Source organism: Pelophylax lessonae (assembly GCF_965119305.1).
Source record: "Pelophylax lessonae genome assembly, chromosome: 2".
NCBI lineage: Eukaryota > Metazoa > Chordata > Amphibia > Anura > Ranidae > Pelophylax > Pelophylax lessonae.
The window spans coordinates 22,757,607-22,773,075 of NC_138769.1; the positions used below are offsets into that span (position 1 = coordinate 22,757,607).

The following is a 15,469-nucleotide window of genomic DNA, read 5'->3' on the forward strand; positions in this document are numbered from 1 at the left end:
CAATTCACGTTCAACACAACTTATTATTCTTCTTCACTATCACTATGGGACTGTACCCATTTATTCACCTATGTTATGTATAAAAATCTCAACATGGAATAAATTTCTATTTTTTATGTAAAATTGTACTACTTCTGTGTATTTGTTTACTCCTGCCCTTAAAATCCCATACTGACTTGAGGCACCACAGACCGACATACTATAACCCTGGGATGGTGGCAGAAACTACTTTTTCTATCCAGTTTAGATCCAAAAAACTTTCTCTTTCAGCCACAGCTAAATGGTTCTGAGCTTTAAAAGTTCAGCTCGGGTGATGGAAGAGGGACAGGTTCTACTGTAGTGAGGAGCTTCAAGGACTGATGAGGGTGTTGGGGATTGTATGCTCTGTCACAGCACTAGAGTAAAATTCCTATACAGTGGACCACTCCCTCAGGGGGCCCCAAGCAGGAGCCACGTCCTCATCCCCATCGGCCAACACATCTGGAGAAGAAGAACAACCGCCAGCTCACCATGACGTTCAATGTAAAACCTTATTCCTTGTAAAAGTTCTTCTTCCAGGACAAACTTCAAAGAAGCCCCACCTTGAACCTCCTCTGCTTATGCATTTTCCTGAAAAATGGGCTTAATTGTAAAGGTATCATATTCGTAACGTCCAAAGCGTGTAACACTTTATTATTGCATGACAAGCAAGAGGAAGCTCCATCTGCAACTTCATTCTCTGGTGCATTTCACCCAACAATGGGCTTGATTATAGAGCTATCAGATCTGTAAGGACTATTGCTTTTAAAACTTTATTATTCCAGGACAACCTTTAAGAAGCCACACCTGGAAACCTCCTGCACTGACACATTTCACCCAACAATGGGCTTTATTGTAGAGATGTCATATTCCTAATGTCCAATGCTTGAAAAACTTTAATTTTCCAGGTAAAAGGTTAGGAAGGGCCTCCTCCCCAGCACATTTCACCCAACATTGGGCCTAATTATAGAGGTATTGTATTCATAATTGTCAGGATCCGGACTGGAGCAGGAGCGGTGCAGGGAGTGGATCCGCTGTGTCAGTGAGGGAATGGCATGGACCGTACCGGAGGATCGGTTCTAAGTAGTTACTGGTTTTCACCAGAGCCCGCCGCAAAGCGGGATGGTCTTGCTGCGGTGGTAACTACCAGGTCGTGTCCTCCAGTAGCGGCTCAACCTCACTGACTGCTGAGATAGGAGTAATACAAAAGGGACAGGCAGAGGCATAGTCAGATGTAGCAAAGGTCAAGGCAGGCAGCACAGGTTCAGAGGCGGTAATCGTTAGCAACGGGTTCGGCAACAGGCAAGGGATTACACAAATAACGCTTTCACTAGGGCACTGAGGCAACAAAGATCCGGCAAGAGCAGGAAGGGGCAGGTCACTTATATAGGAAACAGTAAGGGAGGTTTGGGCCAGGCACCAGTTACTGGTGCACTGGCCCTTTAAATTTCAAACAGCCGGCGCGCGCGCGCCCTATGGTGCAGGGCTGCGCGCGCCGGGAACCACGTGAGCGGGGAGCGAAGGAGAGGGCCAGAGCGGGCACAGGTGAGTGGATCTGGGGCGTTGGGACGCGCGCGGGGACACCTCGCAGCGCGGACCACGTCCCCGCTCAGCGTTCCAATAATGCTTGTAAAACTTTATTATTCCAAGACAAATTTTAAAGAAGTCCCACCTGGGATTTCTTTCTCATAGGTGTTTCAAGCATCACTGGGCCTAATTTTAGAGCTATCGCATTTGTAATGTGCAAGGCTTGTAAAACTTTATCATTGAAGAACAAATTATGCAAAGTTCCAATGGGACTTCTCTTCTATGCATTTCACTGAATATTGGTCCCAATTGTAGCGATAAGATATTTGTAATGTCCAATGCTTGTAAAACTTTATTAGTCCAGGACAAACTTTAAGAAGCCCCATTTGGGACTCCCTCCACTAATGTGTTTCACCCAGCAATCAGCTTAGTTGTAGAGATTTTATATTCGTAATGACCAAAGCTTATAAGACTTTATTATTCCAAGACAAATTTCAAAGAAGCCCCACCTGGGACCTCCTTCTCATAGGTCTGTCACCCATCACTGGGTTTAACTGAAGAGATTTCTTAATTGTAACCTCCAAATCTTGTAATACTTTATTATTCCAGAACAAAGTTCAAAGAAGCCCCACCCAGGCCTTCCTTCTCTTGTGCGTTTCACCCATCACTGTGCTTTAATATAGATAGATTTGTAACGTCCAAAGCTCAGAAAACTTTAATATTCCACGACAAACTTCAAAAAGCCCCATCTGGGACCCTCTCTGAAGCACTTCATCCAACACTGGGCTTAGTTTTAGAGATATCATTTTTGTTACGTTCAAAGCTTGAAAAACTTTATTACTCCAGGACAAACTTTAAGAAGTCCCACTTTGAACCTCCTCCGATTATGCGTTTCACCAAAAAACGGGATGTAGTCTTTATAAATGTTCAACATGTGTAAAACTATATTAATTCTGGATAGACTTTATGAAGCCCCTCATGGGACCTCCTTCTCCAACATGTTTCACCCAACAATGGGCTTCATTGTGGAGAGATCCTGTTCGCAACACCCAACGCTTGTAAAACGTTATTATTCCAGAACACATTTCGAAGAAGCCAGACCTGGGACCTTTATCGTTATTGCATTGCACCCATCACTTGTCATGATTGTAGAGCTATTGTATTCATAACATTCAAAGCTTGTAAAACTTTATTATTCCAGGAAAAACTTTAAGAAGTCTATATGGGACCTCCTCCAGGAACGCGTTTCACCCACCACTGGACCTAATCACCTACAGTTAAACCAGTGTGGGTTGAAACCCAATGATCGACCAATATTGTTTTTTTAATGCCGACACAGCCATGGGTGCCAAATGTAAAAAAATGTTTTATTTTTTTTTCTAAAGGTACTCCTTGTGGAGGGATCTGGGGGGTCTAAAAGACCCCAAACCCCTCCTCGGCACTGAAAAGCATTCAAAACGCCAAGATTGGCTGTTTTGAATGCTGTCAGTTTTTTTAATTCGGCACTGAGTACCTGGAAGTGATGTCATGTCATTCCGGGTTTTTTACATGGAGACCGGCGCATGCGCACTTGCGGCAGGGATACCGGCTTTCACGGGGACACATCTTGCTACACCGGGTCTTCTCTTCGGCGGCGGCGGTGGAGGTAGGAAGCCAGTGGGACGGGAGACCCGGGTGAGCTGTGGAAGGCGGCGGAGGGTGTGGGGGGGGGGAAAGTCCCCTCCTGCTCCTTGTAATGACAGCCGAGCGGCTTCTGAGCCGCATCGGTTGTCCATTACAAGTCAGCCGACCGCCGGCTATGGACACCGGTACCGGGGTGATGCCTCTAGCTGCAAGCATCACCCTAGGACATGCACTTTCCCAAAATATCAGCAATATAGGTAACCTCAGGGGCCGATTTCGATATATCGGGGAAAGTGCATATCGGTGTTGCCGATAATCGGTCGATCTCTAGTTGAAACGCGTTAATAAGGAGCTCCCAGACAGCACTTAGATGGTTACAATATATTTTTGCCTGTTTTATTGATTTGATGGAAGTGCTGATACCCCAGTGCGGTTATTATTTATTGTGTCCCAGCTAGTGTCAATCACCCTCACCATGTGTCCCGATGACCACCGTCACCAAGACAGAAAGGGATGGGAAATCCCACATTTTTTAGTTGTCACCTGAACAGGAAGTAAGGGGGAATCTTCCAAAAAGGACACCGCCTCTGGTGACAACTAAGAAGAGGATTTCCCCTAATTTTGCAATCATTTCCTCTTCCCTACTATTATATCTCCAGGACGGGAAGTGAGGGGGGACCGGACCAAGTTTCCTACTCTTCCATAAAAAAAAATGCTTTGAATGGAGATACTTTAATCACCTACATTTAGTGATTTAATCTTAAATCCGATTCCGGCTTTACAGTGAGTGCAGTTATGTATACGGCGCATTCTTACATTTCCGCCGCCGTGTCTGGGAGGAAATTGGCGCCTGTAATCAGGCTAATGAGGCAGTGCGGCCGGGTATAATAGATCACATTGTGTTCTCATCAGATTCACGCTGGGAGTTTGCGATGACATTGTGGCATTATGTTCGCAGAGTATCTAATGGAATCCCACCGGCAGCTGTTAGAGCCATTATAAATGTATATACATACGGCTTAAACGAGACCCATTAAACTGTCTGCTGCTTATCGCTTGTCTCCGGCATTGTAAACAGCCGTGTTTGATGCAAGCGACACCGCACAGGAAATGTACAGGGCTGGGAGGGTGACAGGTCCTCTTTACAGGTGGACATGACCAACAAGTATCTACTATCTTTCCATTACTAACAGTGTTGGGGTAGTTACTCAAAAAATGTAATTAGTTATTAGTTACTTCTGTAAATTGTAATGAGATTACTTTACTAGTTACTGCATTTGAAAAGTAACTTCACTACTTATTACTTTACTTTCCTCTTTCTTAATTGACCGTGTAGAAGAAGATACATGGACAAACATTTAGCCCCCATTCACACTGGGGCGACGCTACTTCGCACCGCGACCTCCGAGGTCGCGGTGCGAGCAGCGCGCCGCTACCTCGGAGCGGCCGCCACGGACTTCGTAACATTGAAGTCTATGGCGGTCGCCTCCTGGTCGCCCCAAAGAAGCTCCGGACCCTTTTTCTGAGTCGGAGCGACTTGTGACCAGGTCGCCTCACAGGTCGCCCCAGTGTGAACGGGGGCTTACTCTTTCTGCATAGAGTTTATTGTATAAATATTGTATAAATATTGAACCATATGAAAGAACAATATCCCCTTCTGCACAAAGAAATATGCCTCACTGTAAAATCTGATGCGCCCAGCGTCACGTCAGTGCGAGGTGCCAAACTGTCCAGTGGGCTGCCTCAAATGCACTGGTGTGGAAATGCGGCTAGACGGCGTGTTTGGCGCCAAAATGACGTCACACGCCTGCGCAGGGCGTGGCGCCGCCCACACAATCCCCCGTGCTCAGAGGAGATGTGAGAGGAGATGTCGATCTCTATGGCAACGGGCGGCGGCACACGCACCCACGCACGCACCGCACGGCTTGGGTAACGCAGGAAAGCGCGTTCCTATAGCCTAGTAAAGTAGTGTAGTTACCAATATTAGTATTGTAACTAGTTACGTTACTTCGTTACCAAAAAAAGTAATGTAGTTACTGTAATCAGTTACTTTGTAACTCGTTACCCCCCAACACTGATTACTAATTATATTCATAAAATGTTTACATTTCTCAGATCCTCTAAACAGCCAGCCGGATTCTTCCTCTCTTTTCCTGGATTATTTTATTCAACCCGCATATCATCTTGAGCAATGATTCATTAAAAATGCACTCCACCCACAATTTAATTTAGTCTTCGGCAGATACTGGAGAGTTAAGCCCCGTACACACGCGTCAAAAATTGGCAGGGAATTTTCGGCCAACGTCCGATCTGCCGATTTTCGGCTTGTTAGTATGATGCTTCCGACAACCAACTCCGACTTTTCGGCCGAAAAAAATCTGGTGTGCAAATTTTTGTTGGCCGTCAACACAACGGCCGATTTTCGTGCAGTCAGTACAGATTTCGTCAGGGAAAAATCTGATTAGCAAGTCTGGGCATGCTCAGTGAAGAAAAAACACCAAGAAAACAAAACCAACACATGACATCACTTCTGAAGTAGAATTTTGTTGGCCGAGAAAATTCGTGTGCAGTCTAGGCACATTCCAACCAACAAAACACAACTTGGACAAAAGTCGGACGATCGGTCGGCTGATAATCGTTGCGTGTGTAAGGGGCTTTAGGGTCCTTTCACACGGGCTTTCCGCCGATCCCAGCTGAGCAGGCGGATGACAGCTCCATCTCTGCTTACTTTGCAGAGACAGACCTGTCAGATCCCTGCTCTCCTCTATGGGGAGATCAGAGGAAAATGGACCGCCTGTCTGTTTTCATCCAATCCGATCCTCCAAGATGGATGGAAAATTGGGTTTCCATCTGTCTGGATTTCACGGACAGGATCGGATCGGATAGCAGCCGGTGTCAGCGGACATGTCACTGCTGACATCTACCGCTCCATAGGGGTACATGGAGCATCCCATCAGGTCCGTCTGAAAAACTGCCCTTTAAGGAAATACCTTTAAGTATATGTCAGCCCTAAGAATGAACTTCTCTTATTTGATCCCTTTTTGGTTTGTTAAATATAACACATATATTACATTTTGTTCTTGGGTTAAAAACAAAATTAAACCCCCATGATAGTCTCTTGTATCCGTTGAAGGCTATTGGTGAGATCTCTGAGTTCCCGGGTCTGTACACCTGCTGTGCCCATTATGAGGGGTTCCCACCATCCCTGTGCTGAGTTCCCGGGTCTGTACACCTGCTGTGCCTATGAGGGGTTCCCACCATCCCTGTGCTGAGTTCCCAGGTCTGTACACCTTTTGTGCCCATTATAAGGGATTCCCACCATCCCTGTGCTGACTTTCCCAGGTCTGTACACGTGCTGTGCCCATTATGAGGGGTTCCCACCATCCCTGTGCTGAGTTCCCGGGTCTGTACACCTGCTGTGCCCATTAAGAGGGGTCCACACCATCCCTGTGCTGAGTTCCCGTGTCTGTACACCTGCTATGCCCATTATGAGGGGTTCCCACCATCCCTGTGCTGAGTTCCCGGGTCTGTACACCTGCTGTGCCCATTAAGAGGGGTCCACACCATCCCTGTGCTGAGTTCCCGTGTCTGTACACCTGCTATGCCCATTATGAGGGGTTCCCACCATCCCTGTGCTGAGTTCCCAGGTCTGTAGACCTGCTGTGCCCATTATGAGGGGTTTCCACCATCACTGTGCTGAGTTCCCGGGTCTGTACACCTGCTGTGCCCATTAAGAGGGGTCCACACCATCCCTGAGCTGTGTTCCTGGGTCTGTACACCTGCTATGCCAATTAAGAGGGATTCCCAGCATCCCTGTGCTGATTTCCCGGGTCTATAGACCTGCTGGGCCCATTATGAGGGGTTTCCACCATCCCTGTGCTGAGTTCCCGGGTCTATAGACCTGCTGGGCCCATTATGAGGGGTTTCCACCATCCCTGTGCTGAGTTCCCAGGTCTGTACACCTGCTGTGCCCATTATGAGGGGTTCCCACCATCCCTGTGCTGAGTTCCCGGGTCTATAGACCTGCTGGGCCCATTATGAGGGGTTCACACCATCCCTGTGCTGAGTTCCCGGGTCTATAGACCTGCTGGGCCCATTATGAGGGGTTCCCACCATCCTTATGGCACACGGTTATTACCTGACATGCCAGTTGTCTAATGCTTGTGAGCCGACAATGTGGACAGGATTGCTGACTCTCGGGTGAAGAAGTTCTGGATGTCTCCAGAATCTTTGATATAACTGTTCATAAATGTGATTTAGAAATATAACAAAGAGTTGATGAAGAGTTGTGTCAGTGATGTTTCGGGCCCTTTAAGGATCGCTCTTCTGCTGTGTGGAGTGCAGTCGCTCTTCTCTCGCCCCCTCTGTCTCGCTCGCTGTCTTGTGGTTTATGTTGTTTCCTTTAAGCTGAGAGTCGGACAGCTGAGACATCGCCGCTCTCACATCTGATGATCAGTGGATGGATCTGTACTCTGCCCCCCCACACCATGTCATTATGAGTCCCCCCGCACCATTCATCCTCCTCCTTGTGCTTAATTCCCTTCTCCACCTACCTGCAGGTAAGTCACTTTGTTACATTTTATTCTTATTAGTGACCTAGCTGATAGCAGACACCACTCTGCCCCCCCTCAAAGCAGACCTGACATCGGGTATTTGTGTCAGTGTAACACTTCCAGGTATTGTTTACCTCTCACAGAGACCACAGTACCCCCCCCCCCCCGACAATTCCTTTATCTGCTTTTCTTTCTGGAAGGACGGCGCCATCTTTGTTTTGGCATCATCCAGGGTCACCATCTAATTCCTGGACTGAGATGCCCTAACTCACAGATGGCACAATCACAAATCTGACACAGATCAGCCCCTTGCTGCAGCCTTTTTCGCCTTGTGTGACATGTTACAAAGTTACAAAGTAGCAGTCTGATCACTAGGGGAGAGACTGAGGAAATTCCTCCTCCTGCCTGCAGCAGACTGATAACATTGTCTCACCCCAGGGCTGTGGAGTCGGTAGATAAATGTTCCAACTCCGACTCCTCAGTTTTTTGTACTTCCGACTCCGACCCCTGTATTAATCTTATGACACTGATTTGGGAGGGTGGCATTGCAGTAACTATTCTGGCCACATCACTAACGATCTCTAGATAAACAAGGATGGCTTCTTCAACAGTAAGTTTTGATGAGCGATCATACTTTTCAACTTCTTTTAGTGCGTTATAAAACTCCTGTTGGAATTTTTTTATTTGGACATTTACTGGTTCTGTAACGCTTATGCGACGTCGCTTTCCTTTAGCAACTTCTATTTTGTCTAAGAAGGAATCAAAGTCGAATTCTTCGTTTAATGAAGATGATCCTGAGTTACCACTATTTCTTAAGAGAACTTCATCCTGTGGAGGTATTTCAGGTCGTAATCTCTTCATGCGAACTGCTACATCATAGAGGGCCTTTTTCCCAGTAGCAGTCTGTTCACTGTTCAACAAAAGTTGGCTCATTGGGTCGACATAAATAGCCGCTAACAAGATTTCATTTTCCAGCAAAAGACTCTCTCTTTTCATCACTGAAGATGCAATGCCCTCAGCTATTAACCGGTTGCCGACCGGCGCAAGTACATATACTGCGGCGGTCAGCCCCGGCCAGGCAAAGTGACGTATCGGTACGTCACTAGCTTGTGAGCCAATAGCAGGAGAGCGCGCGCCCCCGGAGGCGCGCTCCCGCCCCTGCTCGTTCCCTAACAAGTCCGTGCGTGTGACCGGCGGACCCGATGTCCGCCGGTCACTCGCGATCGTCCGCCGTGAAGGGAGAAAGGCAGGCGGCTGATGTAAACAAAGCCGCCTGTCATTCTTCCCTGTGTAAAAATGGAGATCATACGGTTCTACTATGTAGGCCGTTGATCTCTGTTCTTACACCAGTAGCCACATCCAATCACAGTTCGAATCACGCCCCTAGGGACACACTTAACCCCTCCTTCCCCAATAAAGTTAGCCCCTTCCCTCCCAGTGTCATTTTTACAGTAACAGTGCATATGTATAGCAATGATTACTGTAGTAATGTCACTGGTACCCCCAAAAGTGTCAAAAATGTCAGTCAAGGGTCCGATCTGTCCCCCGCAATGTCGCAGTCCCGCAAAGAAAAAAAAAATCGCAGATCGCCGCCATTACTTGTTAAAAAAAAACAACAAAAATGACAAAAATCTTTCCCTTAGTTAGTAAACGCAATAACTTTTGCGCAAACCAATCAAAATACGCTTATTGTGATTTTTTTTTCCAAACATATGTAGCAGAAAATAAATTGGCCAAAAATGTTAAAAAATTTTGATTTTTACATTTTTTGGGGGGGAATTTCATATAAAAAAAATGTGAAAAATATTGTTATTTTTGCAAAATTGTCGCTCTTTTTTTGTTTATAGCGCATGATCAAAAAAAAAAAAAAAAAATCGCACAGGTGATCAAATACCACCAAAAGAAAGCTCTGTTTGTGGGAAGAAAAGAACGTCAAATTTGTTTAGGTACAGCGTCGCACGACCGCGCAATTGTCCGTTAAAGTCACGCAGTGCCGAATCGCAAAATAGGCCCTGGTCAGGAAGGGGGTAAAATCTTCTGTGACTTAAGTGGTTAACCCTCCATTTTTGTTCAGGCGATATAACAGGCTCTTCCATTCCAAGAGCAATTTACCCGGGGGTTAGATCGTCACATTGCAACCTCCTGGTGACAGTGAAGGGGTGAGAAAGAAGGTTCTCCAGCTCTATTGTTTGTGTCCACTGGCTTTCAGTTAATGCAAGATTTTCATTGTCCATTTCTTCTATGAAGTCTTTAAGTTCAAGCAAACGCTTCCCCATTAAATAAGTGCTTCCCCAGCGAGTTGTTTGATCCAAAATGGCTCCTTTTCCTGCACGTCTTTTCAAAATTGCATCTGTTTTCGGGGCCCTGGCTGCAACATTTACTTGCCGTAATTTGCCAATTAGTGTAGCTGCATGGCGATCTTTTAATCCATCTCTTATGGCAAGTTGCAGTGTATGAACAGCACATCGCATATGATGAATAGTAGCAAGCTTCAATGCTTCTTCAACAAAGTTGTCTAAAAAAAATGTCAGCATTCTCTTCAGTTTCTAAACTTTCTCCAATACTTGCAGAGCTGTCTTCCTCTAACTCTAATATCTGTTTGTTACCTTCTTCATCTGCGTTCATCTTCTCAATTGTGCTCAATATGTTAGAAGCGTTATCTGTCACAACACATGAAATCTGTTCCTTTGTAATTTCAAAATCTTCTAGAACACCCTCCACTATCTTCTGAAGGTAATCACTGGTGTGATGTGCCTGAGTGTCCTTTACACTCCGTTCACATTAGGTCGCTCCGACGTAGGGGGCGACCTGTGAAGTCGCGTGCAGCGCGACTTCGGCGCGACTTGCACGGACTTCATATAATGGAAGTCAATGCAAGTCGCCTCCAGTTCGCCTAGGGTGACCACGTGTCCCGGATCGCCTGGGACAGTCCCGCATTTGGAGAGTCTGTCCCGGGTCCCGGTCACCCTCATTACGGGACAATGCAGTGTCCCGGAATGATCTGAGCCCGTGAGCCGCCGTCCGCCGACCGCTGCTGTCAGCCCACCATGACAATAAAGTCGTGCTTCTCCGGCGCCGGCCGATGACGTAGCCGGCAGTGTTGTTGCTGTGAGGAGAGCAGTGATCACCGGGCTGACATTGACAGGAGCGGGTTACATAGACTGTGTGTCCACCTCGGGCGGGTAGCCCGGGTATGGGGGGCTCCGGTACAAGTTCGTCCAGTCAGACTCTTCCACACCGATCCCCGGTGTCTGGCTTACGCCAAGCAACTCTGCCTGGGCCAAATCAGTAAGGTAATTCTCCTGTACTACAAGTCCCAGCGTGGCCTGAGAGTTCACACTGGAGGGGGTGGGCCTGTATGGTGTCTCCTGTACTCACATTACCCTGGGCTCACACTTGGGGCTTATTATTGACATCAGCAGGCAGGTACGTTTTAAATGCAGGAGGAACACACATGCAGGAGAAATGATTGTATTCTAATGGGCCAGCTTCACACCATTGTAATGCATTCATGTGTGTTTAATAAAAGTACAGTGTGCTGCATTGTTCTGCCCCACAAACAGCTGTAAGTTGAAATGAAGAAAAAGATTATTGAAAATGGGTGCAAACGCAGAGATTTTGGTGCAATCGAGCCCTTAGTGTTTTTGTAAATATATGCAAAATCGTGCTGCGCATTTCCATGTGTTCTGCGCTGAGTGTAGGGGGCAGCCCTTTCATTTGAATGGCCGGCCCTTCGTGCGACAAAGCCGGATGAAGTAGCTCATGCAACATTTTAAGCTTGGAGATTTGCGTGTTTTGCCACATGTAATGGCCCATACACACGATAGGGAAATCGGAAGCAAAAGTTCGTCCGGCGAACGGATCGCTGGTATGGTGCTTTTGACAGCCGATTACGCACTTGGGAAAGTAAGTGTCCCTGAATGGCAGTTAGGAAATGTGGTCACCCTAAGTTCGCCCCGAAGAACTTGTGTCGCTCCTATTAGAACGGCTCCTGTGCTACACAATGGGAGCGTGAGGACCGCGACTTGTCAGGCTGACAAGTCGCGGTCCAAGTCGTACCAGTGTGAATGCGGTCTTAATCCGAGGGTCCGTGTTATTGTTTTGTTATTTTCATCCACAAATCTAACATTAATAGCAAAATAATGACTCTGTGACGTGTGCATGCATTCATTTTAAGGAAGACAAAACGTCCTTTCAGAACTTTCTGTAGTTCTTCCTTTTTACATTTGGCCTCCTCATTTATAAGTTTCCTTATACCAGGGCTTTTTTTCAGCAGGAACGCGGTGGAACGCAGTTCCGGCACCTCCAGCACTGAATGTATGTAATAGCAAGAGGTGTAGGGTGTGTTGGAGGGTCTCTTGATGCTGGCTACTTGGGGATCTATTGTCACTGGTAGGGATCTGGTATTGTGTGAGGGTCTATTGTTGCTGCTGGGGGATATTTTGTTGCTGGGTGAGGTATTTTGTTGTGCGTGGGAGGTGGGTAGGGGGTGGAACCAAGGGACAGTGCTCAGAGGTGGGTACTGAGTGGAGACAAGGGGTGACTTAGAAGGGGGGAGTTCCTGCACCTATTCTCCGAGAAAAAAAGCCCTGCCTTATACTAAGTCATTAATTATAACTTTTTGTGAATTGGGACATTTAACCACTTAAGCCCCGGAAGAGTTTACCCCCTTCCTGACCAGGGCCTATTTTGCGATTCGGCACTGCGTGACTTTAACGGACAATTGTGCGGTCGTGTGACGCTGTACCCAAACGAATTTGACGTCCTTTTTTTTCCCACTAACAGAGCTTTCTTTTGGTGGTATTTGATCACCTGTGCAATTTTTACTTTTTGCGCTATAAACAAAAAAAGAGCGTCAATTTTGCAAAAATAACAATATTTTTCACATTTTTTTATATGAAATTCCCCCAAAAAAATGTAAAAATCAAATTTTTTTAACATTTTAGGCCAATTTGTTTTATGCTACCTATGTTTAGTAAAAAAAAAAAAAAAAAAAAAAATCGCAATAAGCGTATTTTGATTGGTTTGCGCAAAAGTTATTGCGTTTTACTAACTAAGGGAAAGATTTTTGTCATTTTTGTTGTTTTTTTTTTAACACGTAATGGCAGCGATCTGCGATTTGTTTTGCGGTACTGCAACATTGGGATGGACAGATCGGACCCTTGACTGACATTTGACACTTTTGGGGTTACCAGTGACATTACTGCAGTATTCAGTGCTATACATATGCACTGTTACTGTAAAAATGACACTGGCAGGGAAGGGGTTAATTTTGTTTGAGAGGGAGGGGTTATGTGTGTCCCTAGGGGCGTGATTCTAACTGTGATTGGCTGTGGCTTAAGGTGTATGAACAGTGATCAACGGTCCTACATAGTAGAACCGTATGATCACCATTCTTACACAGGGGAGAATGACAGGCGGCTTGTTTACATTAGCTGCCTGCCTTTCTCCCGCTGTCACGGACGATCGCGAGTGACCGGCGGACATCGGGTCCGCCGGTCACACGTGCGGGGGGGGGGGGGCATGTGACCGAGCGGGAGCGCGCCTCCGGCGGCGCGCGCTTGCTCCCTAGACCCTCACAAGCTAGCGACGTAGCCCTACGCCGCTCTGCCTGTGAGGGGCTGACTGCCGACGTAAATAGTCGTGCGGCAGTCGGCAAGTGGTTAAACTTGCTTTTTTTTAAAAAATTCCAATCTAATCTGCCGACTCTGACTCCATTTACCCAAAATTTCCTCCGACTCCACAGCCCTGTCTCAGCCTAACACTATATATGGATGAAGCTTTTCTGAAAAATTATACTGTTGCCAGTGGTGTCGCTATGGGGGGGGGGTTCGGTGGACCATACCCAGGTGACACCGGCAGAAGGGGTGACATCATCAAGAAGGAACTGATATCTGACCACGATGGTGACCGTGACAGTGAGGGGGTGATTGGTGTGACACCATGAAAAAAAAATCAATATACACTTATTGGGATTTTATTTTACCAAAATATGTAGCAGAATACAAATTGGCCTATAAGGATGAAAAATTTTGATTTTTAATTTTTTTTTTTTGGGAATGTTATATAGCAGAATGTGAAAAATATATATATTTTTTTTTTTTTCAGAATTGTTGCTCTTTTTTTGTTTATAGCACAAAAAAAAAAAAAAAAAAAATCGCACAGGGGATCAAATACCACCAAAAGAAATCTCTGTTTGTGGGGAAAAAAGGACATCGATTTTATTTGGGTACAGCGTCGCACGACCGCGCAATTGTCAGTTAAAGTAACGCAGTGCCGAATCGCAAAATAGGGCCTGGTCATTAAGGGGGGAAATCTTTCCGGTCCAGAAGTGGTTAAAATAAAAAAGGTTAAAAAAGTTTTAGGAATGAATATAAAGTGACTTCCTTAGGAATCAGAAGATGTGTGCTGCTTCCACCACACCTCGTGCTCAATCCTCTCCCCTGCAGCATACAATCTCCCCAGAAGGGGATGAATCGGGGCTTATGGATAGAACCTCACACCTCACACCTCTCTCCTCCAATTCCAGCCACAAGGATAACTTCTATGTTAATAGACGCACTCATTGCGGTATTCCTCTGATCCTAAAGGGGCTCCCTCAATATTACCATGTATTTGCCTCCTCCACCGATCGATCCTCAGTGCTCATAAAAGATATACACAGCAACACAGTATAATCCTGTTTAACCAGTTCTGGACTGGAAGGATTTCCCCCCTTAATGACCAGGCCCTATTTTGCGATTCGGCACTGCGTTATTTTAATGAACAATTGCGCGGTCGTGCAACGCTGTACCCAAATAATATGGATGTCTTTTTTTCCCATAAATAGAGATTTCTTTTGGTGGTATTTGATCACCTGTGCGATTTTAATTTTTTGCGCTATAAACAAAAAAAGAGCGACAATCCTGAAAAAAAAAAAAAACAATATTTTTCACATTCTGCTTTATAACATTCCCAAAAAAATTTAAAAATCAAAATTTTTTTTTACCATTTTAGGCCAATTTGTTTTCTGCTACATATTTTTGGCAAAAAAATCCCAATAAGCCTAATTTGATTGGTTTGTGCAAAAGTTATCGCGTCTTCAAACTTGGGAAAGATTTATGTCATTCTTATTGTTTTTTTTTTTTTTCCACTAGTAATGTCGGAGATCTGCGATTTTTAGTGGGACTGCGACATTGCGGCGGACAGATTGGACCCCTAACTGACATTTTTGACACTTTTGGGGGAACCAGTGACATTACTACAGTAATCAGTGCTAAAAAATATGCACTGTTACTGTAATAATGACACTGGCAGGGAAGGGGTAAATGTGAGCCTAGGGGAGTGATCCTAACTGTATGGGGGCGTGGCTTATGGAATTACCATAGAGACTTGTGTTCCTACATAGAAGGATCACAGGCGCTCTGTGATCATTCCAGAGAGAAAAACGGTCAGATGTGTTTACAACGTCCGACCGTCCTTCTCTCTCAGCGTGGAGCGATTGTGGGCAACAGGCGGCAATTGGAGCCGCCTGCCCCGTGCATCGGAGTCCCTGCCGCCGGTGTGGCGCGCTCGCCTCCTAGCTGCCGGCGCGCCACCAATGTACCCCTACTTCAGTTCGCGCAGGAGGGCCAGCCTGCCGCAGTATTTATGTGGTGGGCGGTCCGGAAGCGGTTAAAGTGTAATGACACACTATGATCTTCTCTATCTATCTACATGTTGTCATGTTACAACCAAAAACATAAATGTATTTTATTGGGATTTTATGT

The 15,469-nt window shown here is 46.0% G+C and overlaps 1 protein-coding gene across 2 annotated transcripts in view; it reads left to right on the plus strand.

The window, feature by feature from the left end:
* The first annotated feature begins 7,638 nt into the window (after positions 1 to 7,638).
* The window catches only part of TIGIT (T cell immunoreceptor with Ig and ITIM domains), a 48,485-nt gene continuing 40,654 nt past the window's right edge, over positions 7,639 to 15,469 (plus strand). For both annotated transcript variants that reach the window (XM_082245477.1, XM_082245478.1), the window contains exon 1: positions 7,639 to 7,727. In XM_082245477.1, the coding sequence (XP_082101603.1) occupies positions 7,664 to 7,727 (64 nt within the window). In that variant the 5' untranslated portion in view covers positions 7,639 to 7,663. The remainder of the gene's footprint in view (positions 7,728 to 15,469) is intronic.